Below are 27204 nucleotides of genomic sequence, written 5' to 3'. Positions count from 1 at the left end.
GTCCACTAAAATTTCTTAATCCATTTCTCAATTGTTAGCAGATTTTCCTCCGAATCGCACTGCATCGCACAATCCACGCTCACTGCTCCTGTCACGCGTATCAGCGCAATACTATTCACCATGGATATCCTAAAGCTCCTATCGCGAGGAACCAAAAAGACCCAAAAGGGATCCCAAAATGCCTTCAACCCTCAACAGAAGCTTCCCTCTGCTGGCACTAGCACGAACCCTCAGCTGTACCACGATCAAGTCCGCGGACAGAAGCGAAAGCGAACAAAGAATGAACCCGAGCCCGAGGCTAAAGTAGACCTGCCCGAGGTCGACTTCTTTGCGCCCAAGCCTGAGCCCGTCGCCGAAGCACCCGTCGAAGTAGAAGAACCTGTCCAAGCGCCGAAACCTACACGATCATCTCGATTATTGAGCGAGGACGAGTGTCGCCAGCTCCTGCGATCGCATCGACTCAAGATTACTCTACTCTCAAAGACTGAAGACCAATCCAAGGTTAAGAAGAGCAAGAAGAAGCAGAAGAAGACCGCCGTCGAAGTCAAGAAGGATGGCAAGAAGCAGCTTTTCCCACAGCCCTTGGACTCTTTCGGCGAGCTTCGAAATGCCTACGGTCTTTCGGACAAGGTCGCCGACAACCTTGTTTTCCAGGGATACCGAGTTCCTACTGAAGTTCAAATGGGTAGCCTGCCTCTTCTGGTCCACCCTCAAGCGGCATTGAAGTACGAGGAGGGATTGGACGGAGGCGTCGACTTCCTGGCCATTGCTCCTACAGGAAGTGGAAAGACTATCAGCTTCTTGATCCCTGCTATCAACAATATCTTGCGCAGGCGCTCTGAAGAAAATGCCGGCGACATCCATGAGCTTGAAGCGGTTGTTGTTGCACCAACTCGAGAACTGGTGCACCAGATCGTCAGCGAAGGACAAAAATTGGCCAAGGGCACAGGCCTCAGGGTTGTGTCGATGAAGAAGCATACTCAACTATCGGCCGAACAGGTGGACATGGCAGAGGACAGCTCTGAAGACGAAGAGGACAAGGAGTCAGAATCAGAGGATGGCGACGAGAAACCTTTCGATGACAAGCCTAAGCAGATCACCAAGGCTGATATCTTGGTCACCACACCCTTCCTTCTATTCAAATTTCTCACCTCTGGGCCTCCTAGCACACAAAAGGTCCTCCCTACTGTGCGAGATTTGATTTTGGATGAGGCTGATGTTCTCCTTGACCCTCTTTTCCGGGACGCCACGATGGCTGACTGGACAGCTTGCACAAATACCAACCTCAGAGTATCGTTCTGGTCTGCTACCATGGGATCAAACATCGAGTCTATGGTCACAGAGAAGTTGACTTCAAGGGCGCAGTCGTTGGATATTACACCAAAAGCCTTTGTTCGATTGGTCGTTGGCCTCAAGGATACAGCCGTGCCAAACATTGCTCACAAGCTCATCTACACTGCATCGGAGCAAGGTAAACTACTTGCCCTGCGTCAATTGCTACACCCTACAGCCAGTGATGATTCGGGCCCCCCGCTACGACCCCCTTTCTTAGTTTTTACGCAAACTATCGACAGAGCGATTGCTCTGCATGAAGAGTTGCAGTACGATATTCCTCTCGAGGCTGGTGGTGCTGCAAGAATTGCTGCTCTGCATAGCGGTCTCACAGACTCTGCTCGATCTTCCATCATGCGCAAGTTCCGCGCCGGTGACATCTGGATTTTGATCACAACAGACGTGCTAGCGCGAGGTGTGGACTTTGCCGGTGTCAACGGCGTTGTCAACTACGATGTACCTGGATCCAGCGCTGGCTACGTCCACCGCGCTGGACGAACAGGTCGTGCTGGTCGCGAAGGTGGCGTCGCAGTCACCTTCTATACCAAGGAAGACATTCCTTTTGTCAAGATGGTTGCCAATGTGATTGCTGTCAGCGAGAAGCAGGCTGGAAAGACGGGAGGCGAAGCTGGTGTGCAAAAATGGCTGCTCGATGCTTTGCCAAATGTTGGCAAGGCGGACCGCAAGAAGCTCAAGGAGAGAGGTAACGAGGCCCGACGAAGCGGCGTAAAGTCCAAGATCTCATCCAAGAGTGGTTACGATAGACGCAAGGAGAACAACCGTCTTGGTGCTATCGAGGGAAGCAAGGAGAGAAAACTACAGCCCAACGATGACAGTGGCGATGACGGAGAATGGGGTGGTTTCGATGACTAGACAACTTGTCATGGTAAAAAAGAAAAAACAATGCACGTATATACCAGGAAGAGCAGGAGATAATTGGAGAGACCAACAGTGTCTCTGGATTTCGATACAAAACGCAGAATACCAGAAAACCTCGGATCACGAATAAGCACAGAGGTTCAATTTTCTTTCAACTTTCGCCCATGTGACTACAAAGAAATGTCGACAATTGCCAGTCGAGACTGCTTTAGCCATTGTTGTGAATGCATTTTCTGGGACATCTCCTCTTCGATTATGGGGCATTTCCGTTAGACAGCACGTGGGCATTCCTGAAATGCATTCATTGTCATTAAAATAACAAAGACATGATCGTCATTTACATTGGTTTTTAGGAGTCGAAATAGGGGACCCGCCAAGAAAAGCCAAGACAAGACAAGCGTTGGCCTTTGACGCGGCTTCTTGGTGTCTCAGGGATGCTACGTCTAGTCATTACATTACACCCTACCCCAACCTCTCTTTCATGGGTTTCTTAATCAGACATTCTCAATACATGCTGCCATTCTTTGGTATTTGGGCGGACAGCGCTTGTTCAGACTTGGTTGAATACCTCGAGATCTTGTTACACATATTCATCGTCGACAAGGTATTAAAAAGACAGTCGCAAGATGAATCGAAGCAACATCAGATATTCAACCATGCCCTACTGTCTGTCAGGTCCAATCTTACATAGCGCATCTCGGCGTCTAGTCAAGACTCTTGGCCTTAGACCAAATGCTCCCAAACAATGCTGCTTTGAAGCCAAGACTGCTGCGCCATTCGCCTACGCGCCAAAGCGTGGCTCTTTGTGATTGCCTCATGCCAAATTCAGCAAGGTCACGCCGTCGCCTTGATTAACTATTGGAAACAAGTCATTTCAACTCTTCGATTGGCCAAGAGTCCGGTCTCGTTGTGCCCTGAAACAATATGCCCGCACCACCACCACTATAGATCTTGGCTACAGATGGTAATAACACCCAATGAGGCATCCGAGTTGTCACTCAAAGGTCCTGTTGAGCCAGGAACAGAATTGAGATCTACCGCCCAGACTTGGGGACAAGCTAGACGTTGATGGCGCTCAATCTCCTTTAGGAAGAGGAGATGGGCCTGCGTGATGCCCAGACTATGGGGGGTTTTCCTTTAATATCGCCATCACCCTCATGATGGATGGAAGCTTCACTTTGGTCACTCACGTTCCTGCTCGAGGTTGGTGCTGAAACACAAATCATTCATTCTTTACAACACTTTGGTTCACAACCGCTATACACTCCTTTTGTTGATTGTTCCTTAAAACCGACTGGGCTGTTGATGTCTTTGAGATCCATTCTTTGAAAGACAGTTCATACCGAAGCATTCGCTCCTTGCACTACTATTACGAAACAAAGATACTCGAGAACAAGTTTCAAAATATCTACAAGCCGCGGTGATATATCTTGGATACTGAAAACACCATGAAGCTTTCCAACTTCTCCTTTTTGGCTTATACTGGCCTTGCCTCGGCCCTTACGCAACAATGCACTGGCAACGCCGTCAACGAGGGCGGTAACTGGTTCTGTGGTGCCATTGAGGAGATCCTTTACCAAGGATTCTCTGGCAAGGGTAGCTACCAGGCTGTGAGCAAGATGGGTGGTGATGGATCTTGCCAGAGAGAGTCCGTCTCATACGATGGTGCTCTTGGACCCCTGAGCGAGGATGTAAGTCAACAATCACTCATACATATCCCTAGTTAGACCTAACAAAAGATCATTAGCTCTCTGTTCACATTCGTGGCCCTTTCAAGCTCAAGGAGTTCGCCGTTTACAATCTCGGTTCGAGCAAGAAGAAGCGTGACACCGAGACTGCGCCCTCTCCCCATGTCCACGGCCATCGCCATCTCCACGAACAGCGCAAGAAGAAGCGCGGAGACTGGGTCACTGCCACCATTGATGGAAAGGTAGTGTCCTGGGAGAACAACTGGTACGGCGGCTCTGCTACTCACGCTGCCCCCGCTGTTGGCGGTGCTCCTTCCAACAAGGCAAACAAGCCTGCATCCAAGCCTGAGGAGGCAGAGAAGAAGGCTCCCAAGGCCGGTTCGAAATCCGACAAGAGTCCCAAGAAGGATGATAACTCAAAGACAAACTCGTATTCTGGTTCTTCTGGAGGAAACTGGAAGCGTACCTCTTACTATAACGCCCAGCAACGAGTTGCCGACAATGTCATGTTCTTGGGTAACTATGGTGGCGAGGGTTCCGGTGTCTTTGACAAGTGAGTTCACAATGCTCTAGCATTGTTCAAGTATGGCGAAAACTCACCAAGTTAATAGCACCTGGGGTAACTCCCTCTCTTATCTCAACGCCAAAGGAACCGGTGGCTCCTCTTCTCCCAAGGTCCTGAAGCACATTTATATCCCCTCCAACAAGGAATTCTCCATCTGGAGTGCCGAGAAGTGCGATGAGAGTTGTGGATACTCTCGTGCTCAAGACGTCGCATACAGTATGTCTCCCTTGGTCAATCCTTTAGTAACGTTCACTGACACATAACAGAGGGATTCTCCGGTTCCAACAAGATCTTCCTCTTCCAGTTCAAGATGCCTTTTGACGGCAACAACGGTTTCAATGGCGACATGCCCGCCCTATGGGCCCTCAACGGTCGTATCCCCCGTACTGGCCAGTACAGCGAGTGCAGCTGCTGGAAGACCGGCTGTGGTGAGGTTGACATCTACGAAGTCCTCGCTTCGGGCGATGACAAGTGCAAGAGCACTTTCCACATGAACAACGGCGCTGGAAGCTCCGACTACTTCAAGCGTCCTGCTGACAAGTACATCAAGGTCGCCGTTGTCTTTTGCGAGCGAACCTCGAGCGTTGCTATCAAGCAGCTGCCTGATAGCTTTGACTTTGGCTCGTCGTTGAGTGATGAGACTGTTCAGTCTTGGGTCAAGGAAATGTCTTCTCCCAAGAAGGGCAGCAGCTTGTTCCAACTTGTGGCCTAGGTGGAAGGCATCCGAAGTTTCCTGGACTTGTCTTTTGTCTTGATTTAGATAGTGTTACTTCTTCTTCGTACATATATTAAGTGCCAATTAACATCAACGTAAGTGACGGTTCACGTTCGCCATCCTAGCCATTGTCCAACAAGTGGGTAATTTGGTACTGGTGGAATGAGACAAATTGCTTCTTGTTCTCTTCAAGGCTTTTTGGTGTAGCCATTGCGGCAGTATTATACAATGCTATCATCATACATCGTCCCCATGATTAGGGTCTACTATTCGTACAAGTGTCAAGATTTATTGGCCCTCGATGCCCGTTTTCTTTTCTTCCTCATCGGCTTTGTGTTCCTCGGAACTGTCCTTCTTGTTCTCTTCGGTCGCAGAGAGTCCAACCACGTTTCTTATGGTGCCGAAGCTGAGGCAGTCACTGATTCGGCTGGCACCAGAGAACAACATCACCATACGCTCGATACCGCATCCCCAGCCACCGGTAGGAGGCAGGCCATAGTCAAGAGCCTTGACAAAGCTCTGGTCCAGAGGAGCCGCATCGCCATCTTCGTCTTCAAAAGGCTCTTCCTGTGATTCCTGGATAGCTATTTCTCCTTCTGGTGTCTCGGGAAGCTCAATAACTATGCTGCCATCATCTTTGTTGACGAGATGTCGATGTTCAAATAACTTGCGCCTCTGGGCTTCTGGATCGTTCTCCTCTTCATACATGTTGGCCAACTCGCGACCACCGATGAAGAGCTCCGCTCGAGCAGAAACGAGCTGGAAAGTCTCGGGGCATACGAAGCTCTTTGCCAGTGGCGACATGCAAGCAGGGTGGTTCATAATAAGAACGGGCTCCGTAAAGGACATGGGTTCCAAATAGATGGCAGCCAAACGATCAAGCAGCTTGGCCAATGATGTAGGCACTTCACCAGGGACCTGGACGTTAGCAAGCTTCAAGATGGCGAGCACCTCTGGTAAAGCATGTGGTGATGAGAGCTTAGGCAGACGCAGTCCAAGAGCTTCCTGGAGTGCCGGAACAAACTCAACTCGTTTGAAGGGGCGGACAAAGCGAGACATGTCAATGGGAGGAAGGGCTGTCAGCTCAGTAGAGATAAGATCTTGAGAGCGCTGGGCAAGGCCGCACAAAATCTCCTCAGTCTCCTTGATCAAGTCTTCCAAGTTGGTATATGCGCTGTAGAACTCACACATGGTGAACTCGGGGTTGTGTGTGGCGTCGACGCCTTCATTGCGGAACGAAGGACCAATCTCAAAGACTTTATCGACACCTCCGATGACGAGACGCTTGAGCCACAACTCAGGTGCAATACGGAGTGCCAGGTCCTTGTCCTTGAACTCGGTGGCTCTGGTCACAAAGGGACGAGCGACGGCACCACCAGCATTCTGGGCCAGGATCGGGGTTTGGAACTCAAGGAATCGTTTAGAGTGGAAGTAATCGCGCATGTACTTGGTGATCTCGGCACGAAGACGCAAGACATCGATCGCCTCACGGTTCACCAACATATCAACATGGCGCTCTTGCATTCTCGTCTTGGGATCCGTGAGCTTCTCGGGAATCTGCTCCATAGTAGGAGATAGGAGCTCGGGGAGAGCCTTGGCCTCAATGGTGAGCTCACCAGCCTTAGTACGAGTCGGAATACCAGTGATCGCTGCCAGACTGTAAGCATCTGGGATACAACAGGATAAGCATTAGGGATCCTACATATGTGGTCGCCCACTTCTATCAAACTTCTGAACAATCCGAACTTTAATCTTCTGTCCTCTTCATCCACCATACACTTTGACCGGTTGACCATAACTTGTAGGCGCGTAAACTCATTCACAATATCGATGAAGATGAGGTTCTTTCCTACAACTCGCTTAGATCGGATACGGCCGTAGACGGTGACATCCTTAGAATCATCAAGACTATTGTTGAAAGCTTCATAGAAGTCTGGCACCGACATTCGCGTTGCTCGGTTCACGAGGCGAGGATGTGTCTCTGTGAAGAGGGGATCCTCTTCCTCTTGCTCCGCCCAAAGCTCAGTCCGGCGCTGTTGTTTGAAAGGTGAAACGCTATCTTCATATCTAGCAGCAGAGGTAGCTAGACACCTCCCGCTTGCCACACTCTGTGAGCTCCATGCTGTCCTCGTCAAGGAGCCACCACATATTGATGCTTGCAAGCAACGAGCACTTGAAGCTAGAGAGATTGACTGTATCAAAGGCCTACCGGCCTGGCGCAAATATCGTATCGACATCATACCTTCTATCTATTGAGTTAGCAATGCTTCGACAGCTAAGTGAAGATATAGTGAAGAAATGCAATGCACTAGGGTCAGAGAATTGGCAGTTTAAATCAGTCACAGCGAACTGTGTCAATCGCAGCGGTTCTGAAGCGAGATATGCGAGCTCATCATATAGGCAAAGGAAAAGAGGGTTGTGTGTAGCAAAAGTTGTGTACTTACAATCATGATTATAACATGGAACTCGCGCTCCATGTGTGAAGAAAAGAGTAAACATTCTGAGAGGCCATCTGCGAAAATTTATAGCAAGCCTGCCCCACCGAAGTTGACCCGCGGTCCGGTGGGGGCCCTCTAGTCCTACACGGCCACAGTTCAGCCTCGACATAATGTGGCGTCTGCTCTTTCTTCCCAACCACTCTAACTCAAGGCTGAATTTTGTTACAACGCGAACGTCCTCGCGATCTGCTGCGCCGAATCATTCAATTGACCTCCACCATTTCCGAACAGCGACTTTTTCTTTCACAGCTTTAATAATGGCCCAACAACCACTTTCCTCGTCGGTGCAGCCTACCGACATCTACGGAGGAGGTACGCGCTGCTTTAGCTCCCCCATGTCGCGTCAACCCGCCGTAAGGATCTCCACTAACTTGATGTTAACATAGATGAGGTTTCCGCACTTGTTCTCGACCCCGGATACTGCTCAACTCGGGCGGGATTCGCTGGCGAAGACGTTCCTAAGAGTATCTTGCCATCATTCTACGGCCATGTAACCGGCGACAACTCCCGCGATCTTTTTGGCGACGAGTGCCTCGTCCCTCGCGAGAACTACGAAGTCCGCAACTACATGAACAAGGACAGTGTCGTGGAAGATTGGGATGTTGCAGCTCGAATTTGGGAGAACATGCTCGTGAAGCGACTTCAACCCGAACGACAGACACCTCCCTCAAAGAATGGTCTCAACGACGACCCCAGGCCGGAAGGTCAAGATGGAGAGGGTGATATAGCTATGGACGACGCCGAAGCCGAGTCGATGGAGAAGCCTTTGGGCGAGAACCCTCTCTTGGTCACTGAAGCACCTTGGAACACGCCCAAGGCTCGCGAGAAGGCTATTGAGATTATCATGGAGAATTGGGGTTGCCCTGCTTTCTGGATGAGCCGCACCCCTGTGTTGGCAGCATTTGCTGCTGGAAAGGCCACGTCACTGGTCATCGATGTTGGTGGCGCCAACACCTCAGTCACTGCTATCCACGATGGCATGGTTCTGAAGCGCTCCATCCAAAAGTCTCCTGTTGGCGGCATTTGGCTCTCTTCTCAGATTCGATCTCTTTTCGAAACATCAGAGCTCCAGGTCGACCTGACACCCACATTCATGATTGAGAACAAGACACCAGTCGATGCTCTGTCACCTCCTTCAGTCCGACTACGAAACTTCCCCTACTCGATTACCGATTCTTTCCGCGCCTACGAAGAGGAGCGTGTGTTGACGGAATTCAAAGAGTCCGTGGTAGAGGTCTGGCGTGGCCCTGGCCGTTATAGTGTCCCCGGCAATGAGGAGTATGTCAAGACACAACCAGGCCGTGTATTTGAGATGCCCGACGGCTACAACCAAATGTGGCGCGAGCAGCGATTCCGAGTGACGGAGGGCATGTGGGATGAGAATGCTGGATACCCCATCCCCGAGGTTGACCGCCTGAACAAGACACAAACTATTCCCGAGCTCATCCGTGCCGCGCTTAACGCGGTTGATGTCGATCTTCGGGGCAACCTACTCGCTAATGTCGTTGTAACCGGCAGCACCACCTTGATCAACGGATTTAACGACCGCCTGAATACCGAACTGATGGCCATGTACCCGGGTCTCAAGATCAAGATCCACGCCGCAGGTCTTACGAGCGAGCGACGATTCGGTGCCTGGATCGGTGGCAGCATCCTTGCCAGCTTGGGCACATTCCACCAGATGTGGATCTCGCGAAAGGAGTATGAGGAGAATGGTCCTAATGTGGTTGAGAAGCGATGCAAGTAAAGGCTGGGCTCTGTAGACGCTTTGGCTTCTGGCGTAATGGAGTTGGGAAGATTTCCTTTGAACTATAAGAAGGGCCGGGCATGGCAAAAGTTGAAACTAGACGAGTAAGACAACATAACATATAAGAACCTATCACTATTATTGTCAAATTTTATCCTGTAGAGAAGTAAGCGTCTGGCTCAGTAAACGTATACGATCCTAAGTCTACTATATTAATTGTTGCCTTCTCTCTCGAGCTCCCTTTCAGCCCTCCGTTTCTTTGCCCATGTTCCAATTTCTGCCCATATTCGTTCTTTCTCAACCGGCGACAACGTAGCGGCAAGACCACTTGTGCTACTTGACACAAACACTTTGGATCCCTCCCATATACCCTCAATGACGCCCATGTTCTCTGATTGATCCTGCCAGCCATACTTGAAAGCTTTCCCAACAGGTTTGCCATGCCTCACGCGCCAAATACTTTCCCAGATGCTTTTGCCAACAACACATACAGACTCGGGACGGTACTTGCGACACTTTTCGTGAAGAATCTCAACACCTTCGTCCATCTCCTGCTTGCTAAGCTCAGACCCGTTGCGGCTTGGTCGGGCAACAATGTTGGTAAATCCCATCGAGTACATCTCGGGGAGCTGACGATCCTCTGCCGGGCTGCAGAGACGTGGAGTGAGGCCACTTGAGAAGAGAAGTTTCCAAAATAAGTTTGATGGATGAGCATAGGCATGTCCAGTTCTTGCCGTCTGTATTCCCGGGTTTAGGCCGATGAACAGAACGAGGAGGTTGTCGGCAATGGCATCTGGCAGACCAGGGAGATGGGCGTACGTTGAGGGTGGCGCGTATCCAGAACTGGGGCGTGCTCGTTTCTTCTTTGGCTTATCATTCTCTTTCTCTTCCGCTTCCCTCTTTTTCGTCCTCTTTACTGTAGTTACTGGTGTAGGCGCCGCTATGGCAGAAGATGTTGATGGATTGAACCGTGGCGATCTTCGAATAGGGGGTTCTCCCTTGCCTGTAGACTCAGTTGACTTGAACATGAAGTCACTCATTTGAAGACGCCCTTTAAAGGTAGCTGGCTGAGGTGGTGAGCTTGGGACATCATTTCCGCCGTTTATTTCTTCGTCAGCGACGTTTTCTTGGATGTGAGCGTCTTGTGTGTCTTTGCCTCTCGTCATGATGTCTCGCCTGTTAATGTAAGTAAAAAAGTACGTTGGATATGAAGTACAACGCGTAGATGTTTGTAAGACAGTTCGGAAACCGTCTTTAGCATTATTAGTATTTAAGATTCCGCTGAAGTAGAATTAAATCAACTTGATCTTGGTACTAATTTCATAATGGAAGACTCGTCTCAATGAGCATGGCGTGAAGATTGTTCTGGGTCATTCGCCACAGGCAGCCGTAATTGTTGTAGGAGCTTTATGCCCGGGCCGGGACTACAAATACCCAATCACTGACAATTGGTTACTGTACTCTAAAATATGGTATTGTGGAGGGAAACACGCGATATACTTTAATGCTCTTGTGCTTCAATGTCTTTTTTTCATACAAGATTTTGCAAATAGTCCGTCATGGGTTTTGCTGTGAGTGAAGTGTGTCCTAGCATTCGATGTGATGCTATTCTCAGCATCTTTGATCCATCTACTCTGTAGCCATCCAATAGATGACATGGACAATCTCAGTCAGCCGCCACAGCCACACTATAGCCCTGCTTCAGGCCTCATCTCAATGTCATGGTGGGGTAGTGAGACAACTTGAACAACCCGAACCCTGCTGGTCCCTGAAGAAATTGTATGGATCTGTTCTTTCTTGAGAACGATGAATACGATGTCTGCAAGTACAATTGAGACATTATAACTTAGTATCTCTACCCTAGGGGCTCTTTCCCTCTATCTCTCTGATTGTCTGTCCCATTTTGCTGAGCTGACGTACGCATTCATGTAGCATGAAACATATCATGAATGATCGAATAGGAGGTGCCAGCATAACAACATGGGCGCTAGTTATGGCACTCAGCAAAGCCTCTGCATCAGCATCAGCACCAGGCATGAGGTAGGAAGAGGATCGATGGGCCCCTCAGCCGCTCATCGTCCCCTTCCAATTGGTGCCAAGCTCAATTGGACCTAGAGTCGGCGGGGCAGCTGAGGGGCATCAGTGTTGGGGGGAGCTTTAAGCAAGCAAGGTACGGTGAAGTAAACGACGTTACAGGTAAGGTAAGGTAAGAGCGTAGTAAGAAAGAGGTAAGCTAAGTAAACGTGTTGGGAGGTAGGTACGTTGCTAGGGAAAGTACGACATCAAGAACCACAAGGAAAGTCGCAGACCATCTACTGGTCTTGTGTAAGGTTCTTTCCGAGATCGACTTTCTTCCTCTCGTATTTAGCTCCCACCTCCCACCCCCATTGTTCCAACTTCATTCCTCTTTTCTCTTTTCTCTCCAACTCTCTCCCCATCTCTCCCATCTTCTGTCTTTTGTTAGCTTCTAGACAAACACTCGTCTACAAGCTTCGATCGCTCTCACCGCAACTCCCCCAAACCACTTATACATCACAATGGAGGCCATCAAGCAAGCGCTTCACCTTGGCAAAGGCTCTGACGCCCCTGCTGAGCCTACTCCCGAGGCTCTCAACGAGCTCAAGGAGAAGTACACCAAGGCCGGCCAGGAGCAAGTCTTCACCTTCTACGACTCTCTGTCCTCCGCCGAGCGAGGAACTCTGTACCAGCAGCTTTCTGGCTTCGACCCTTCCCACATCAACGACATCACACACCGCGCATTGAACCCTCCCAAGACCAGCGATGAGCCCGACCGCCTCGAGCCTCTTCCCGAATCTGCCACCGCCAGTATCCTCGATTCCAGCGCCGATGATATTGCCAAGTGGTACGACTCTGGTCTTGACCTCATCTCCAAGGGTCAGGTCGCCGTTGTCCTCATGGCTGGTGGCCAGGGTACTCGTCTGGGTAGCTCTGCTCCCAAGGGCTGCTACGACATTGGCCTTCCCTCCCACAAGTCTCTCTTCCAGCTTCAGGGTGAGCGAATCGCCAAGATTCAGGAGCTTGCTGCTAAGAAGGGATCAAACTCTGTTGTTCCCTGGTACGTCATGACCAGTGGCCCTACTCGAGGCCCCACCGAGAAGTTCTTCCAGGAGAACAACTACTTTGGCCTGAGTGAGGAGAACGTCAAGATCTTCGAGCAGGGTGTTCTGCCTTGCATCTCCAACGATGGCAAGATTCTCCTCGAGACCAAGGGCAAGGTTGCTGTTGCTCCTGATGGAAACGGTGGTCTCTACAATGCTCTTGTTCTTTCTGGTGTTGTCGACGATATGCGAAAGCGTGGCATCCAGCACATCCACGCCTACTGCGTTGACAACTGCCTTGTCAAGGTTGCCGACCCCGTCTTCATTGGCTTCTCTGCCGCTCTCGATGTCGACATTGCTACCAAGGTCGTGCGTAAGCGCAACGCTACCGAGTCCGTCGGTCTGATTCTCTCCAAGAACGGCAAGCCCGATGTCGTTGAGTACTCTGAGATCAACCAGTCCACTGCCGAGGAAACCGACCCCAAGCAGCCTGATCTCCTCCGATTCCGAGCCGCCAACATTGTCAACCACTACTACTCTTTCCGCTTCCTCGACTCTATTCCCCAGTGGGCTCACAAGCTTCCCCACCACATCGCCCGCAAGAAGATCCCATCTGCCGATCTCGAGAGTGGCGAGACAGTCAAGCCTGAGAAGCCCAACGGCATCAAGCTTGAGCAGTTCGTCTTTGACGTCTTCCCCTTCCTGTCCCTCGAGAAGTTTGCCTCTCTTGAGGTTAAGCGTGAGGATGAGTTCTCACCTCTCAAGAACGCCCCTGGCACCGGCGAGGACGACCCTGACACCAGCAAGGCCGATATCATGACCCAGGGCAAGCGCTGGGTTGAGGCTGCCGGCGCCATCGTTGTTGGCGACAAGGCCGATGTCGGCGTCGAGGTGTCCCCTCTGATCAGCTACGTAAGTCAAGTCTTCGAGATAACATGTGCAAAGACTCTTTTACTAACAATTCTTAGGGTGGTGAGGGTCTTGAGAAGCTCAACGGTAACGAGATTACCCCTCCTGCAGTTCTGGAGCGAGACTAGGGAAACAATACATGATGATACCATGACCCAGCCAGGATAACATTATGATGCTGTTGTCCTAGGTTTGGCAGAAAAAGTTGTTTGTCGCAATCTTGTGTAGTTCAAGAATATAATCGACAAAAGTAATGAAATGGTAAATACAAATCCTGAGTTAGGAAATGGCACATGGATGCACCCCAAATTGTAGAAATATCGTTAATGAACGCTGAATGAATTAGATTGAAAGTCTATTGACTGCTCATGCTTTTTATGTAGATTTCTATATCATGTCTAAAATGGGGCAAGTCTATATTGAAGCTTTTATGTGGTTTGTTTTTATTTTTAGTTGGGGTTGGGTCGCTCGTCGGCTCGCTCGTCGTCCTCGTGGTCGGCAAGGAACTTCTCAGCCTCAAGGGCAGCCATGCATCCAGTACCGGCACTGGTGATGGCCTGTCGGTATCGCTTGTCCTGGACGTCACCAGCGGCAAAGACACCCTCGACGTTGGTGTATGTTGTACCAGGTTCGGTCTTGATGTAACCATCCTCGTCCATGTTGACCTGACCCTTGACAAGGGCGGTGGCGGGGTCGTGGCCGATGGCGTAGAACAGACCGTTGGCCTCGTGAACCTTCTCCTCGCCAGTCTTGTTGTTCTTGACAACAAGGTGGCTCATGAGACCATCCTCACCACCTCGGATCTCAGTGGCACCGCTGTTGAACAAGACAGTGCACTTGGGGTGGTTGATAAGTCGGTTGGCCATGGTTCGGCTGGCACGGAGAACATCGCGACGGACGAGGACGGTAACGTGGCTGGCGTACTTTGTGAGGAAAGTGGCCTCCTCGGCGGCGGAGTCACCACCGCCAATGACGAAGAGAGGCTTGTTGCGGAAGATGGGGACGGCTCCGTCACAGACAGCGCAGGCGGAGACACCGTTCTGCCAGTACTTGTCCTCGCCGGGGAGGTTAAGACGGCGGGCTGAGGCACCGGTGGCGAGGATGACGGTCTCGGCGGTGTGTGTCTCCTCGGGGGAGAACTCGGTAGTGTACTTGAAGGGACGGGAAGAGAGGTCGAGGGTAGCGACGGTGTCGGTAATGATTTCTGTGCCGAAGCGCTCAGACTGGGCTCGCATGTTGTCCTGGAAAGTGGTGTTAGTCTAGTTTCTCGGTGTTGAGAGGATTTGAGATAAGTTTACCATCAACTCGCCTCCCATGATACCCTTGGGGAAACCGGGGAAGTTCTCGACTTCGGTGGTGGTGGTCAATTGACCGCCAGCGGCGATACCGTTGGCCATGAAACCCTCATAGAGAACGGCTAACTTTGTGTTAGTCTTGCAACATCGATATCTTAGCGATTATTCTACTCACGCTTCAACTCGGCTCGTGCCAAGTAGACAGCAGCCGTGTGGGCAGCAGGCCCGGAACCGATAACTATAGAAAGCAATGTCAGCCTTGTCTGTAAATTTTTGGGCATGAGGGGTTCACCATGCGACCATGGAGGGGTAAAACATACTGACAACCTTGCTGTGCATTTTCCTTACACCAAACTCGATGGCTGGTTTTCTAGTTGTTTTTTGGAACGTAGCTGCCGCTGCCGCAATCGATAGACCAGCGCTTGAACGAAGAGTAACACGTTTAAAGGTTGAAGAGAACAGTTTGGCGGTGTTGTAAGGGGAGGTTGAGAAAAAGAGAGAAAAAGGCGGGCTGTCGCGAGTTCTTTATTCAAACAGGAACAGGAACAGGAAAGCGCCACTGCAGACTAGCAATGTCAAATAAGTTGTCTAGTACAAGGGAGGGGCGGTAAAGAGTAAAAAAAAACCGGTCAAGTGAACTTGGAGCGACTTCGGAATCAGCGTCAACGTGGTTTGAGATGTGGAGTCTAGGCGTATAGTTGCATGCAATGCGAGGCGAGGCAAGTCAATGCAGATTTGAAGCACGACGGGCGATATGGAATCAATTTCGAGTAGATAATATGATTGGATCACGGCTCTAAGTAGTGGATTTATAAGCCAACGGGGAGGTTTTTGGTGTGGAGATGACCCTTGCCAGAATGTTTAGTTGGAAGCTGCTGGATGACTTTTTGACTTTGACCAGATATTTTTTTCACTAACTAGTAACTACTAACCAACATATTTGCCCTCCCTTATCAATCAGTAGATCAAGTGGCGTGACAAAGCTGAGTTATACCGCGGCAATCAAAGAAGCCAAATGAACCTATTTAATTGATTCCTCATGATCATGGAACATGGTCTAGGTTGAAAGCATATTGAAAAAGCAAGGGATCCATGACATCCATAGTTGATCTAACTGTGTCTACACGCTCTATCGCTGTCCTTCCTCTGCACCAACACTGCCATCTCGCTTTCCAAATCTCGCTCCCAAAGATCCAATGTCTCTCTTGAAGAACTTGCCAAAGTTCCGCAAGTTCTCGTTAATTGTCGCCTTTTCTAATCCCGTCTGTGCAGCTGTGCTCGTGCTGCTCTGGCTGATGTCCCTTGCTGCGCTAAGAAGCTTCTCGCCAAGTGATCCGGCTTCGAACCTGGGACTGACTGCAGAGGCTACAGAGGGGTTCAGGGTGGAAAGATTAGCGGTGTTGCCCAAGCTCATGGTCGTCATGAGAGGTGTCAACAAGGGTGAGCTGGCAACCAGCTTATCGTTTGCCGTGCTGTCACGATGAATGCCAAAGAGCTCTATCAAGTGGCCATGGTCCGCTTTTCGAACTCCCTTGAGATCCAATATCTTCTTGAAGTTGGTATCCGAGCGATCGCCAATATGAATCAGATACGCTTGTACCAAACCTTCGGGTGGCGATGGGCGCACTTGAAGAGTCTTGAGCAATGGGTCAAGTCGATTCATACAATGCTGAACTCTCCGTACAAAGCTCGATGGTGGAGCATCTTGTTCAGAGAGCGATGCATGGTGCATGATCAACTTCTCAAACGCCTTGGTGAGAACATATTTGTCAAGCAACATCTAGAAATCCACTGTTAGTACATGCCTGACTCGAGCGCGGGGCCAATTTACCTGTTCGGCGCCAACTTCGGATATTGGTCGGCATTGAATAATGCTATTGATATACCCTGTCGCCAGATGCTCCACCAAATTGTCACAAAAGGCTCTGGCATATTGTTGTTTCGAGATAATGGCCAAGATCTCGGCAGCTTTGCCATCAGCATGTTTTACGAGCTCTCCCACGTATGAGCTCTGATCACCAACGCTCTCCATAGTGCTCCAGTTCGTATTCTTCATCTCACGCCAAACACCCTCGCAGTCAAGTTCGACAGCACGTACTAGAGCGAGAACAGATGCACTCGCTACGCCAAGAAAGGCATCCGACTGTGACGAGAGATCAACCTTGGACACGAGCTCGCTGTCAATTCGCTTCTTGATGCTCTCCTCCAGCTGATTGGTGTTGATGTGCCAAAAGTCAGCCGTGTTTAGCACCAGCACGACGTCCTGGAGTGGAGGACCTTGAGGACCGCCGGACTGTAGTATATGCAGCAATACTTGTTGAGCATATTCATCGAGATATTTGGCCAATATTTTGGCTAGATCGAGGAGACGCTCGCTGGTAGATAGTTTGGCACATTGTGAGAGGGTGAGTTTGTAAAAGTGAAACAGCTCAATCGCCGAGGCAATAACAGCCTGTGGTGAGAACTCGTCGTCAGGTGGTATAAGCGGCTGGCTGCGATATCTGGGTATCATTGCTGCCAATTGTTTATCTTGTGATTCGACCCATAGGCTTAGGTACGGCTCGAAGGCAACTGAAATCATCCCGTGGAAACTGTGCGCCCTGTCTTCAACAGAGTTGAGCGTGTCGATACTGGCTCGTGAAGTCGTTGCGAATCGCTTTTCGAGACTCTGCTCAAAGTCCAACGTCTCCTGTAGACAACTCAACAGCAAGTTTACATCGATCCTATTACCGTCCGTCCGTCGCATGATCCGCTCCAGGATACCCTTGAAGTCATCACGAGTACCATCGCAGAAGGCTGCTGCCAATGTCTCGTTAGCCCTCCAATGTTGTGGAAAGATCATAGAGTGCTCGTCGTCGTGGGACTTCATCATTCGTTTAAACCAAGCATATCGTCGTCCAATGTTGTCCAGGCTGCCTGCTTCGTCGTTGCCACGAAATACCTGTCGGTACTCTCGCAGCTCGGTATTGACATACCAATTCATAAGACGAGACCTAGCGGAATCTCCTAGGGCATCCATAACGAGACACGCTTCGACGAGCATACCCCTTCGCGCACCAACTTCGCTTTTAGTGAATGCCATCTCAAAGTCCTCGCAAACCTGTTCCAGAAGCTCGCGCTGCAGCTCAGCTACACCTCTGCTCAGCGTCGCGATCTGTTCGATACTGCGATAGCTGTTGAAATGTTTCATGAGCTGCAGAACGGCCTGCAAAAGGCCTGCGCATTCCCTATACTGGCGCGTCTTGGCCAAGCCCCTGAGCTGCTCATAAGCTGTGGTCAGCATTTGCAGCCGCTTGAGAGCAGTCATGCTCAGCGTGAGGTTGCGTTTCGTTCCATCGAGCCGCTTGATGTCGGCCGTCATCGACGTGATATTTTGTTCGGTCTCAATCGCACGCGAGCGCACCGTCTCGATCTTTCGGAATAGCTGGGCAAGCTCAGCTTGCGCTGACTGCATGCGCTCCAGGCTCGAGTCGGAGCCATAGGCTTGGGTGGTTTCAAGAGTGACTATGTCGTTCGAAAGCGCATTTTGGTGGTTCTGTAGAGACTTTGACACCTCACTTATAGATGATATCGTCGAGGGGTGTGAAAACAGGAGGTTGAGGTGGTCGATCGGATTGTAGTCGGCTATCAAGGAGGGTTAGCCGCCAAGGAACAAAGTAATCGAGCTTCACCACCAACTCACCAGCATCTAGGGCTGAAGGTTCTTGATGGTTGCCATTCATTATAACAGCGACTCAGCCATTGACTATTTGCAATACTCCAAAGATGATCAAACGTTGTTGCTTGCAGTCAGCATGAGCATCAGTATGAGCATGAGGAAGCTCCTTGCACGTGTCAAGTGCCATGATGGCCAAAAGCGGGTCACCCAGGATAAGCTGGGAACGTCACTACGTGGCTGAACTTCCCCCTGAGCCTTCCATCTAATACTAATTACCTACTAACTTAAGTCACCATAGAACATGTAAAGTTAAATGCATTCAAAAAGTGCAACGGTTGAGATGTGATTATCAGTTCTGTGAATAATCATGCTATGATCTTGCTATATACCAACAATCCCAACACATGATATTTCGCCTTGCTATGCTACGCTTCGCTACTGTACGCGGCATGTGAATGCTGTCCATGCCTCTCTCTACTCATCTGCGAGCCCGTCATTTTCCATGCTTTCCTTCTCTTTCGCGACAGGCTCTTTGTTCTTCTTTTTCATTGAGAATCGCCATGTTCCCATGCGGCCCTCCTTAGGTGCATCCTTGGATCGAAAACTGCCTTGGCCTATCGACGGGCTGCTAGCCATGCTGTCGTAGCTGCGGCCAAGCTGAGCCATATCTTCCTCAAGGTCATCGGGATCACCAATGCTAGAGCGGTGCTCTGCCGACATATTCTTTTCAGAAAATGTGCTACTACCAGGGCCCTTCTTGAACAGGACAGAATCCTTACTCAGCCTGGAAGACAGCGTGCTAAACTTACTTGAGCTTCCCTTTCTGAACAGCTTCTTCACCACACTGCTATCGGCATCCTTGTGGCTCGCAGTATTGTTGTCCGTCGTTGAGTTTGAGGCTGTCATGCCCAAATCCAAAGACTCATGGGACTCTGACACTGAGTTTTGCGTGTGAACAGAATATGCGTCACGAGACATCCGTGGGCTTGTTGGTGAATCATCAGGATTCGGCGGCACTTCAATGGTGGGGGTCAAAGCCTCCATGCCCTTCGTGCGACCTTCCTTGGATTTACCACGCTTCTCTCTGTTCTTGGAACTCCTATCTGGACTCGCATCTCTATCTCTGCGGCTGAAGAAAGAAGGTGTCCTAAAAGTGGGAGCCGCTGGATTGAGATTTCGGCTCATTGATGCTCGGTGACTTGGGGGACGCGATCCGATGACACCCACCTGGCTAGGTGACGTTTGAGGATTGAGCAAGTCGTCGTCGTCAAGGATCTCATCGTTGGCTGTTGCAAGTGTCGTTTCGAGTGCGGTCGGGGCTGCACCAAGTGAAGGTCGGCGAGATGGATTCCTCGAAGACCAACGTCCCTCATTTGGCGACCAAACTCGGTTCTTGGCTAGCATGGAGAAATCACCAGGAATGTTCCAGATAGAGCCACTGTCGGTCGAAGGTCGGGGGAGATCGGTAGATGCGATCGATGCAGGCCGTGAGTCTGGGGATTCGTTGTCTCCCGTGAGGGCTCCGGCGCTGCTGGCAAATGGGTTGAGTCTTCGGGCAGAGAACGGCCTAGATGTAGGGCCCATGCTCGACCTGCTGGGTTCTGCTCCCGAATTCCTGTTCATCCATGAGAAACTTATTCTGCGCTTGTTGCCGGACATGTCGTGATCATCAGTGCTTCGTGGGAATGATTGGCTCTGGCCCGCCTTGAGACTACCAATCGCGGGTCCTTCGACATCTGCTGGTTTTGGCCCTCTACTGCGTTGAAAGTTAGACAACAAACTAGAAAGTCTGTGACTTGATGGGAGAGGCGGTTGCTGGGGAGATGAGTTGATGTTGAGCGATTGAGAGTCCATGTCGTTGTACTGGGGAAAGGGCAAGTTGTGAGATGAGCCGTGAGGGCTGGAGAACATGTTCAGGGAGCGTCCATCCGATGACAGCGGCGATTGCGGATTATCCTCTTCTGCGGCTGTAACAGATTCTGGCAAGTATTGGTTTGGGAGATGCTCGGCAGCATCCTCAAATGTCTCGTCAAAGATACCTGAAGGGATAAGAGAATGGGCAGTGGGGCTGAGAGGTCCGGCATTAGCCCTGAAGTCGGCTTCTGACTGATGATCGTCGGCATTGTCAGCCGCATTGTGGTCCATAAACAATATTTGACCGAATCCTGCGCGACTGAAACCAGAGAATGAGTCGTCGGGCGGTGCGAACTGGTTGTGCGGTGGCGAGTTGAGGTGAGAAAGCGAGTCGAAGTTTCCACTATCTCTGGGGTCCTGAGGAGCTGCCGAGGGCTCGAACTCCAAGGCAGTAGGGTCTGGCTGGTTGTTGTAGTAGAGCCCCATATGTTGCAGTTCCTCCCTAAGATACCTAATCTGCTGGTCCAGATTATGTTGCTTCTTCGTCTCCGCAACCAGCTGGTTGTGCAACTCTTTTCTCCTCGCATCCCACTCTTTTCGTACGATGATATCGTTCTCCTTCCACTGCTCATCGTCGGCACCAGGGAGTTCTTCTCGGGTAGCCTTCAGATCCTGGAGTTGCTTTCCCTTCTCTTTAAGCTCAGCTTCCAGTTCCGCGCAATTTTCCTGTAGTTCCGCGTTGGAATCGTCAAGGTCTTGGCCATCCTGATCTCTCTTTTCTGCCAACTCCTTCTTCTGAGCCTCAAAACCTTCGCGCTCCTTCTTCATCCTCTCTATGTCGTTCTCGAGCTTGGTAGCAGTATCTCGGACTTTGGATTTCTTATTTTCCTTGTCCTTTAGCTGCTGCTCCTTCTTCGCTCGCTCCTTCTCTGCCGCGCGCATCTGCTCCATGGTCGTACGAACGTTGGCCTTCAGCTGCGCAGTCTGCTCCTCTTTCTCCTTCAAGGCCTGTCTTTTGGCTTCCTTCTCCTGTTTGAGCTCTTCTTCCTGCTGCTGAAGTTCGGCTTCCTCCTTTGCATACTGGGCAAGGATTTCGTCGACTTCCTTCCTAGTCGACTCGAATCGACGGTTCAGTTCGTCAAGTGACAGTTCCGGGCCATCCACGGGTGGGAGTTTGATCTGAGGTTGGTCCATGCTAGCAACGGATGGTGAGTGTCGTCGGTTGACCGTGTTTCGTCGCTGGCTTGGAACGGTGGCGGTGACATCAGACGTAGACGCGTTGTTGCCATCAAGAACTGGGGCCGCTTCGACCGTTGGAACGGGAGGCTTCTTTTGCGAATCCGAATCGTCATCTTCGTCCCCATTCTTGGGGTGAGGGTGGTCATTGTTCGCAAAGCTGGTAGGCAAGCGCGAGTTACCCAACTGAGGTCTGCCATCTTTTCCAAAAGTGCGGAGGCGTAGGACCTTACTTCCGGCCTGAAAATTATTCGGGCCAACAGCAACAACCCTTATATTGTAAAAATGATCTGGCTTGAGACCAGTAACAGTTATTGCGACTTCGTTTCCAGGTGAATCACCAACTATATGCCAATTGTATTAGTCAGGTGCCATCTCACCCCATTCGTGGGTTGGGTGTATATCTTGACAGTAAGACGAACCATGAACGCCATTGACTTGAATAGTGTATTTTTGTACTGGTCGATTATTGGCTGGACGAGTCCAGCTCAGAGTAGCAGCATCGGATCGAATGCCAGCGAGAGAAACATCAGGAGGTTCAGGCACGTCGACGCCGAGGATGTTAATTAGATCGGGAACAGGTTTCCATAATGTCTGCCACGAGCGATGCAGTAGCCTGAAAGAAAGGGGGCAACTGGTCAGCACAATGCAAAAAGACGGCTCGTGTTGTCGAATTTTAACAAGAGGGGCAAACTCACCAAACGACAGCACCAAGTGTCAAGACCATCTTGAAATGATGAATCAGAAGAACATGGATGCGGAAATCAAGCAATGCTTCGATCGTGGCCGGAGAGAAGTATTCGAGCAGGCGACGAGTATCGATGAGGACGGTAAGGCTGCAGAGGAAAGCGTAAAGCAGGGCCTTCTGGTAGCTGGCGCGAGGGCTATAAATCCACCAGAAGCCAAGTACGCTGAGGATGAGAGTAGTCAAGACGGGCAACTCCCATGACATGTTCTCAGCTCAGCGCGATCTCAGTCTTGAAGATGTTGAAGACCGAGCCAAGCGTCCAAGAAGAGTCCAAATCTAGATCCAGTTCCAGTTCCAAGTCCAAGTCCGAGTCCAGGTTATCGTGTGGGAATGGATCCTCGAGGCAGATGCCAATGCCAACAGTAAGTAGGTGGTAGTTTTTGCCATGTAGCCATGTCAGGTCGTATTGAACTAATCCGGTTAGCGCTCTCGCTGCCGTGTTCAGGCCTCGACACAGTCAAAAGTCACCTGAGTCAGAGCAACATTTATGCACGCCGTGCATAAAAGGACGTAGCGAAACAGTGTACTAAAGCGTGGCGGATCGTACCGTACCAATTATCACTAACAACTCCCCTACGACTTCTTTACGCAGTCGTGACTTCCTAGGAGGTCTGATATTTCTCTAGCTATAACATCTCAGCCTTTCATACCTCTTAATCTTCACCTAAGGTGCCCTAATACACCTAGCATGAAGTCAGGGAACGTGCTCCATAAGTATCGACAGTTGAACTGTAGAACCCTTTAACTTCTAGACACAAGAGCGTGGTAAAAACTCGGTATTAGACTTCAGAAATCGTGTAGAATTTTTAAACTTCTAGACACAAGAGCGTGGTAAAAACTCGGTATTAGACTTCAGAAATCGTGTAGAATTTTTAAACTTCTAGACACAATCTTAGCCCAGGCTTTCCTTTTCATCTCGCCGTCCTCAACGCATTCCCAGATTTAGGAGATACACGGTGAGTCTATCGAGCAGATGCAATGCGCGATGCGGCCTATTGATCTGTCATAGGCACTAGACTAATACACCTCGAGCCGGAATGGAGTTTCTCGACCTAACTAGCATCGAAGTACAAAAACGATGTGCTGGGCCGCCAGTCCACAAGATCACAGTCGGTGCTGCAGTTCTGCGCCATAGCCATGACTCGCAAAGAGACCCAAATTCTGCTTTTAAAGCGTAATGCTCACGAGAAGTACCACCCGAACGTGTTCGAAATGCCTGGAGGCAAGGTCAAAAATGGTGAAACTCTCCGTGATGCCCTAACACGAGAGGTCAATGAGGAGTCTGGCCTGGTGGTCTCTGGGATTCTTAAGCCTCTTGCTACATTCAGCTACACCACGACGAAGACTGCAAAGAGTCCGATGACCGGGAATGAGGAAGTCATTCATCGCTACGCCCAACAATTCAGCTATGTTGTCACGATTGAAGGCGATGGCTCAGAATTCCGCGTTTGCAGTCCTTATTCTCTGAGAGTGCCTGGACAACAAGATTTCTCATCTCATCTGTCATTGGGATGCTTATACGGTCGGAGACATCGAACCATGACCCTTTGGAGTGTTCGGACTGACGTACACAATGCCTAATAATGCCCACGACAGCGATAGTGATAGAGATAACGATGGCAACATGTCTGAGGAAAGTGAGGAAGACGATGAGAATGTCTATACCTAGCCTAACGGGTATGTGCAGCAGGTCCACAAAGGAATAACAAGATACCTTGAAGATATTTAGTTATACAGATGGCCCGACCGGCGCAGGCTTCAAGTTGAGTGATAAGCGTAACCAGAAGACTGAAGATTTGAAACTTGATAAATACAGCTTTGGAATAATTAGGTCCTGCTGTTCGCCGACTCCGTTTTGGTGCTTACGGTAGTTTGATGGGGCTTCTCAAAGTCTAATCGATGCAGTGAGGACGGTTTATCACGAAACATAGGGCTTCAAGAGCAACCTTATTCACACAATACAAAAGCACTGCGGTGCTTACGGTAGTAGAGTATGGATTGTTCAACAAGATTTATGCAAGTTGGGTCAAGTTATGTAAGCTACCTAAGTACCTATGCTCAAACTAAAAACAGCAAGGCTCCGGCAGTCGTCTTGGTTACCCAATGTTCGCAACCTGTAAACTTTCAGCCACAGGGATGCCCTGCGGAGATTACAGTGTTGCTAGTTGAGAAGACACCGTGCTTTACGCGTCGTTTGGGGGCTCACATCCGACAATTTCACTCCATGCTGCTTTCTCAATTCGTCTGATTAGGACAGCACGGCAGTTATTACTGTCTTGCACACACTGTATTTAACAACGGTTTGCTCGGGCCCGCCTCAGTTTCCTCATCACCTATAGATCTATGTGAGGTTCTAAGATGCCTCCAAACGCTTCTATGATGAACCCGTCGCGTGCACGACGGATTGACATGGTTGGACAACAAGCAATCCTGGCCAAAACTCTATAATTTCTAGCAATTGTGTTTATGCGAATAAAGTTAGGGCGCATTTACGATCAAAACTCGCTACTAGGGCTGGCGAGTTGGTATAGCAAAAAACGTCACTGATGATGCTTCCGGCGGAACAATTACACTTAGGACGAGGCACAATGGCTGGCTTTTCAACGGTTCTTTACGTAGGTAAACTACCTATCATCTGGACGGCAACTTCATCGAGGGCGTATTTAGGGTTTCTGCCGCTTCGGGCATCTTGCAGATAAATGCGTGAAGGCGTCGAAATGCACGATAGGCGTTTACCGCGAGGTTTGTGAGAACAAGCGATTGGTTCAGGATCCATATTAGCCATTGCACTGGGTACATATCTATCTGCGAGTGATTTGATAAAAGTGTAAGGTACTAATCTAGACTTGCAACATGATGTCTCAACTATGAAATTACATCTTCCCAACTATCAGTTTTGACAACCCTGAAGATATTAGAAAGGTTAACCGCTGGAAGCATAGGAGACGAAATTAGTTGGTCAATTTATGGCATTCAAACCCGAGCTTTGGGTTGTTTATTTTTCTACCTTAATAATAATGCTTGAGTTCAACTTTTCTGTTACCACCAACTAGACAGCATTGATAGCAAGTGCCGCAGATCGCCTCAATTTCAGCTTCCAGGGCCCTTTCCAAGTTGGTGTTTAGCGCCTGGGCTTTCCAGAAATGCATCAATATTCCTCCGAAAGGGCTTGTTCAGTTTGGTGTTGTCATCCCTGCTCGAATGGAACGGACCGATGTCAACTCTGGGTGTCTTGTATGGAAAGCATGTGAAGCCATCTACACAGCATTTTACATAACGTCGACATCAATTAGTTTCTGCGTTCCTCGTTTACCATGCAATTACAGGCCTTTGGCCACTTTGAATGCAAGAAACTTCAGACTATTTGTCCTTAGTAGCTTTAGTTGCGAAGAAGATATTGTCAGACCAATGACATCAATATCGCCTGGGCAAAGTGATATCAACTATCATACAAATTGCTGTTGGTTAAATGGCTATTTATATAAATTAAATAGAAAACCACCAGAACGAAACTTTACGGTTTGTCATTGCGAGTTAAAACTCAAAAGACACTGTTACAACAGTAATGGATTGAGTGTCTACGTAGGAATTGCTTTGTCCATGTAGATTCGCTAATCTCCACTGACTCTCACAAAGTGAACGACTAACAGTGTAACTGACATTTAGAGCTACTGCATGATAAAAAGAGTTCAGGACGGTATGCATGTCTTATTTGATGTGAACTAGTAGTGAGATGTATGATTGGTATGATATCTCAATGTCTCTCATTATATGGTTGATTAGGTAGTCTAGACAGGGTAAACAACTATTGTATATCCTTTGTGATCACGGAAAACCTACTCATGCACACACTACCATTAGGGTACCAGAAAACTTGACCGCTGGAAGCATATAAGACGAAATTATTAGGTCACTTTATGCTCCTTAGGCTATAGTTCTTAGACTACTCATTCTTATACCCTAAGACTTAGGATGTCATTTTTTTGCTACCCAGTAGACTACTATGTTTCTACGGGGGCTCGCCAACATGGGCTGAAACTTTTACAATTGCACATGTAATTAATTTCCGTCTCCTTGTCTACATGTACATGGAATGGATATAAAATAACCATAATCCTAGCCCTGTCCTATGGGTCTTGTCGACTACATACCTCGGCTGATGCAGCGGTCAAGAGTAACTATCCGTGTAGAGCATATGATAGAAGAACGGAAAAGAAGGACCAGAAAAAATGTTCGATATTTTCTCCAATTGAGATGGTATAACCAAGAACGAGGTCGGTAATCTAGTAGACGATGACCACAGCCAAGACCAACCTGACGGAGCAAAAGTGCCGAGCTATAAATGACTGGCAGTCATGTGCAGTCAGATTCTTTGTACCAATCATAAATATAACCTGCATGGGTAAGCACGGGACAGTACTGTCTACATATGCATATCAATTGTTGAACAAAGTGCATCAAAAAATATCCCATACCGCTGCAGCCTATGGGGTGTTGTCAAATTCTCATCAACTAACAAAGGGATCAATGATCCAAGCAAAGTCAATTCTTGGTGAATGACGCGCTCTACTATAAGAATGTCAGTCCATCAATCATGTTTATAGGACTATTTTACAAGGCCAGGAACCACCTGAAAACCCGAATGATTAAGTCTCAACTCGGCAGCTTTGGCCGCATGAGCCGTTCATGTGATAGATTCTGCTGGGGCATCCATCATGATTCTCTGGCGCCCTGCGAGCTGGGGTAGTGTCTTTGTACCAGGTACGACGACAGGCCATGTTGGGTGGAACGCTCCTCAACGTGTGTACCTGCCCGGGCTCTCTTCTGTTACAATGGCTTCGTCATTATTAGTTGTTTTATACTTGAATCTCATAGGCTTTTTATATGTTGCTTCGCAACACTTAGAGTTGCATCAGCATCATATTTGTTTCGTTCTTTGCATCATCTTCATTTTTGTTCACTGTCCAAAATAACTTTTTTTCCTTTTCTAAAGCTACCAAGTCTCCAACTCTTCAACTTTA

At 49.3% G+C, this 27204-nt stretch overlaps 10 protein-coding genes across 10 annotated transcripts; 5 read left to right on the top strand and 5 right to left on the bottom strand.

The window, feature by feature from the left end:
• Positions 1 to 120: 120 nt before the first annotated feature.
• Positions 121 to 2205, top strand: FSST1_003709 (RNA-dependent ATPase ROK1; the record flags this gene model as incomplete). The annotated part of the gene is made up of 1 exon (XM_083229812.1): positions 121 to 2205. The coding sequence occupies one exon, from the start codon at positions 121 to 123 to the stop codon at positions 2203 to 2205; it is 2085 nt and encodes a 694-aa protein (XP_083087139.1).
• Positions 2206 to 3659: 1454 nt separating this feature from the next.
• On the top strand, positions 3660 to 5176 carry FSST1_003708 (putative TOS1-like glycosyl hydrolase-domain-containing protein; the record flags this gene model as incomplete). Its single annotated transcript, XM_083229811.1, has 4 exons — positions 3660 to 3902; positions 3959 to 4452; positions 4511 to 4680; positions 4731 to 5176. The coding sequence occupies 4 exons, from the start codon at positions 3660 to 3662 to the stop codon at positions 5174 to 5176; spliced, it is 1353 nt and encodes a 450-aa protein (XP_083087138.1).
• A 291-nt stretch (positions 5177 to 5467) lies between these two features.
• FSST1_003707 (uncharacterized protein) lies at positions 5468 to 7656 on the bottom strand (the record flags this gene model as incomplete). The annotated part of the gene is made up of 3 exons (XM_083229810.1): positions 5468 to 6828; positions 6882 to 7428; positions 7624 to 7656. The coding sequence occupies 3 exons, from the start codon at positions 7654 to 7656 to the stop codon at positions 5468 to 5470; spliced, it is 1941 nt and encodes a 646-aa protein (XP_083087137.1).
• Positions 7657 to 7934: 278 nt separating this feature from the next.
• On the top strand, positions 7935 to 9424 carry FSST1_003706 (actin family; the record flags this gene model as incomplete). Its single annotated transcript, XM_083229809.1, has 2 exons — positions 7935 to 7989; positions 8064 to 9424. The coding sequence occupies 2 exons, from the start codon at positions 7935 to 7937 to the stop codon at positions 9422 to 9424; spliced, it is 1416 nt and encodes a 471-aa protein (XP_083087136.1).
• Positions 9425 to 9636: 212 nt separating this feature from the next.
• FSST1_003705 (uracil-DNA glycosylase-like protein) lies at positions 9637 to 10590 on the bottom strand (the record flags this gene model as incomplete). Its single annotated transcript, XM_083229808.1, has 1 exon — positions 9637 to 10590. The coding sequence occupies one exon, from the start codon at positions 10588 to 10590 to the stop codon at positions 9637 to 9639; it is 954 nt and encodes a 317-aa protein (XP_083087135.1).
• A 1371-nt stretch (positions 10591 to 11961) lies between these two features.
• On the top strand, positions 11962 to 13520 carry FSST1_003704 (UDP-N-acetylglucosamine diphosphorylase; the record flags this gene model as incomplete). Its single annotated transcript, XM_083229807.1, has 2 exons — positions 11962 to 13395; positions 13452 to 13520. 2 exons carry the CDS (start codon positions 11962 to 11964, stop codon positions 13518 to 13520), a joined length of 1503 nt encoding a protein of 500 aa, XP_083087134.1.
• Positions 13521 to 13841: 321 nt separating this feature from the next.
• Positions 13842 to 15026, bottom strand: FSST1_003703 (thioredoxin-disulfide reductase TRR1; the record flags this gene model as incomplete). The annotated part of the gene is made up of 4 exons (XM_083229806.1): positions 13842 to 14633; positions 14691 to 14809; positions 14863 to 14925; positions 15008 to 15026. The coding sequence occupies 4 exons, from the start codon at positions 15024 to 15026 to the stop codon at positions 13842 to 13844; spliced, it is 993 nt and encodes a 330-aa protein (XP_083087133.1).
• Positions 15027 to 15816: 790 nt separating this feature from the next.
• Positions 15817 to 18409, bottom strand: FSST1_003702 (Vps53-like protein; the record flags this gene model as incomplete). The annotated part of the gene is made up of 3 exons (XM_083229805.1): positions 15817 to 16467; positions 16519 to 18311; positions 18370 to 18409. The coding sequence occupies 3 exons, from the start codon at positions 18407 to 18409 to the stop codon at positions 15817 to 15819; spliced, it is 2484 nt and encodes an 827-aa protein (XP_083087132.1).
• Positions 18410 to 18819: 410 nt separating this feature from the next.
• FSST1_003701 (uncharacterized protein) lies at positions 18820 to 22387 on the bottom strand (the record flags this gene model as incomplete). The annotated part of the gene is made up of 3 exons (XM_083229804.1): positions 18820 to 21779; positions 21858 to 22051; positions 22134 to 22387. The coding sequence occupies 3 exons, from the start codon at positions 22385 to 22387 to the stop codon at positions 18820 to 18822; spliced, it is 3408 nt and encodes a 1135-aa protein (XP_083087131.1).
• A 933-nt stretch (positions 22388 to 23320) lies between these two features.
• On the top strand, positions 23321 to 23764 carry FSST1_003700 (NUDIX hydrolase; the record flags this gene model as incomplete). The annotated part of the gene is made up of 1 exon (XM_083229802.1): positions 23321 to 23764. One exon carries the CDS (start codon positions 23321 to 23323, stop codon positions 23762 to 23764), a length of 444 nt encoding a protein of 147 aa, XP_083087130.1.
• Between the last annotated feature and the right edge of the window lie 3440 nt (positions 23765 to 27204).

The sequence above is a fragment of the Fusarium sambucinum genome, chromosome I, assembly GCF_050947815.1.
Source record: "Fusarium sambucinum isolate potato_lamoka chromosome I, whole genome shotgun sequence".
Classification (NCBI taxonomy): domain Eukaryota; kingdom Fungi; phylum Ascomycota; class Sordariomycetes; order Hypocreales; family Nectriaceae; genus Fusarium; species Fusarium sambucinum.
Note: the sequence above shows the minus strand (reverse complement) of the source record. Positions and strands in the feature narration are given on the sequence as shown.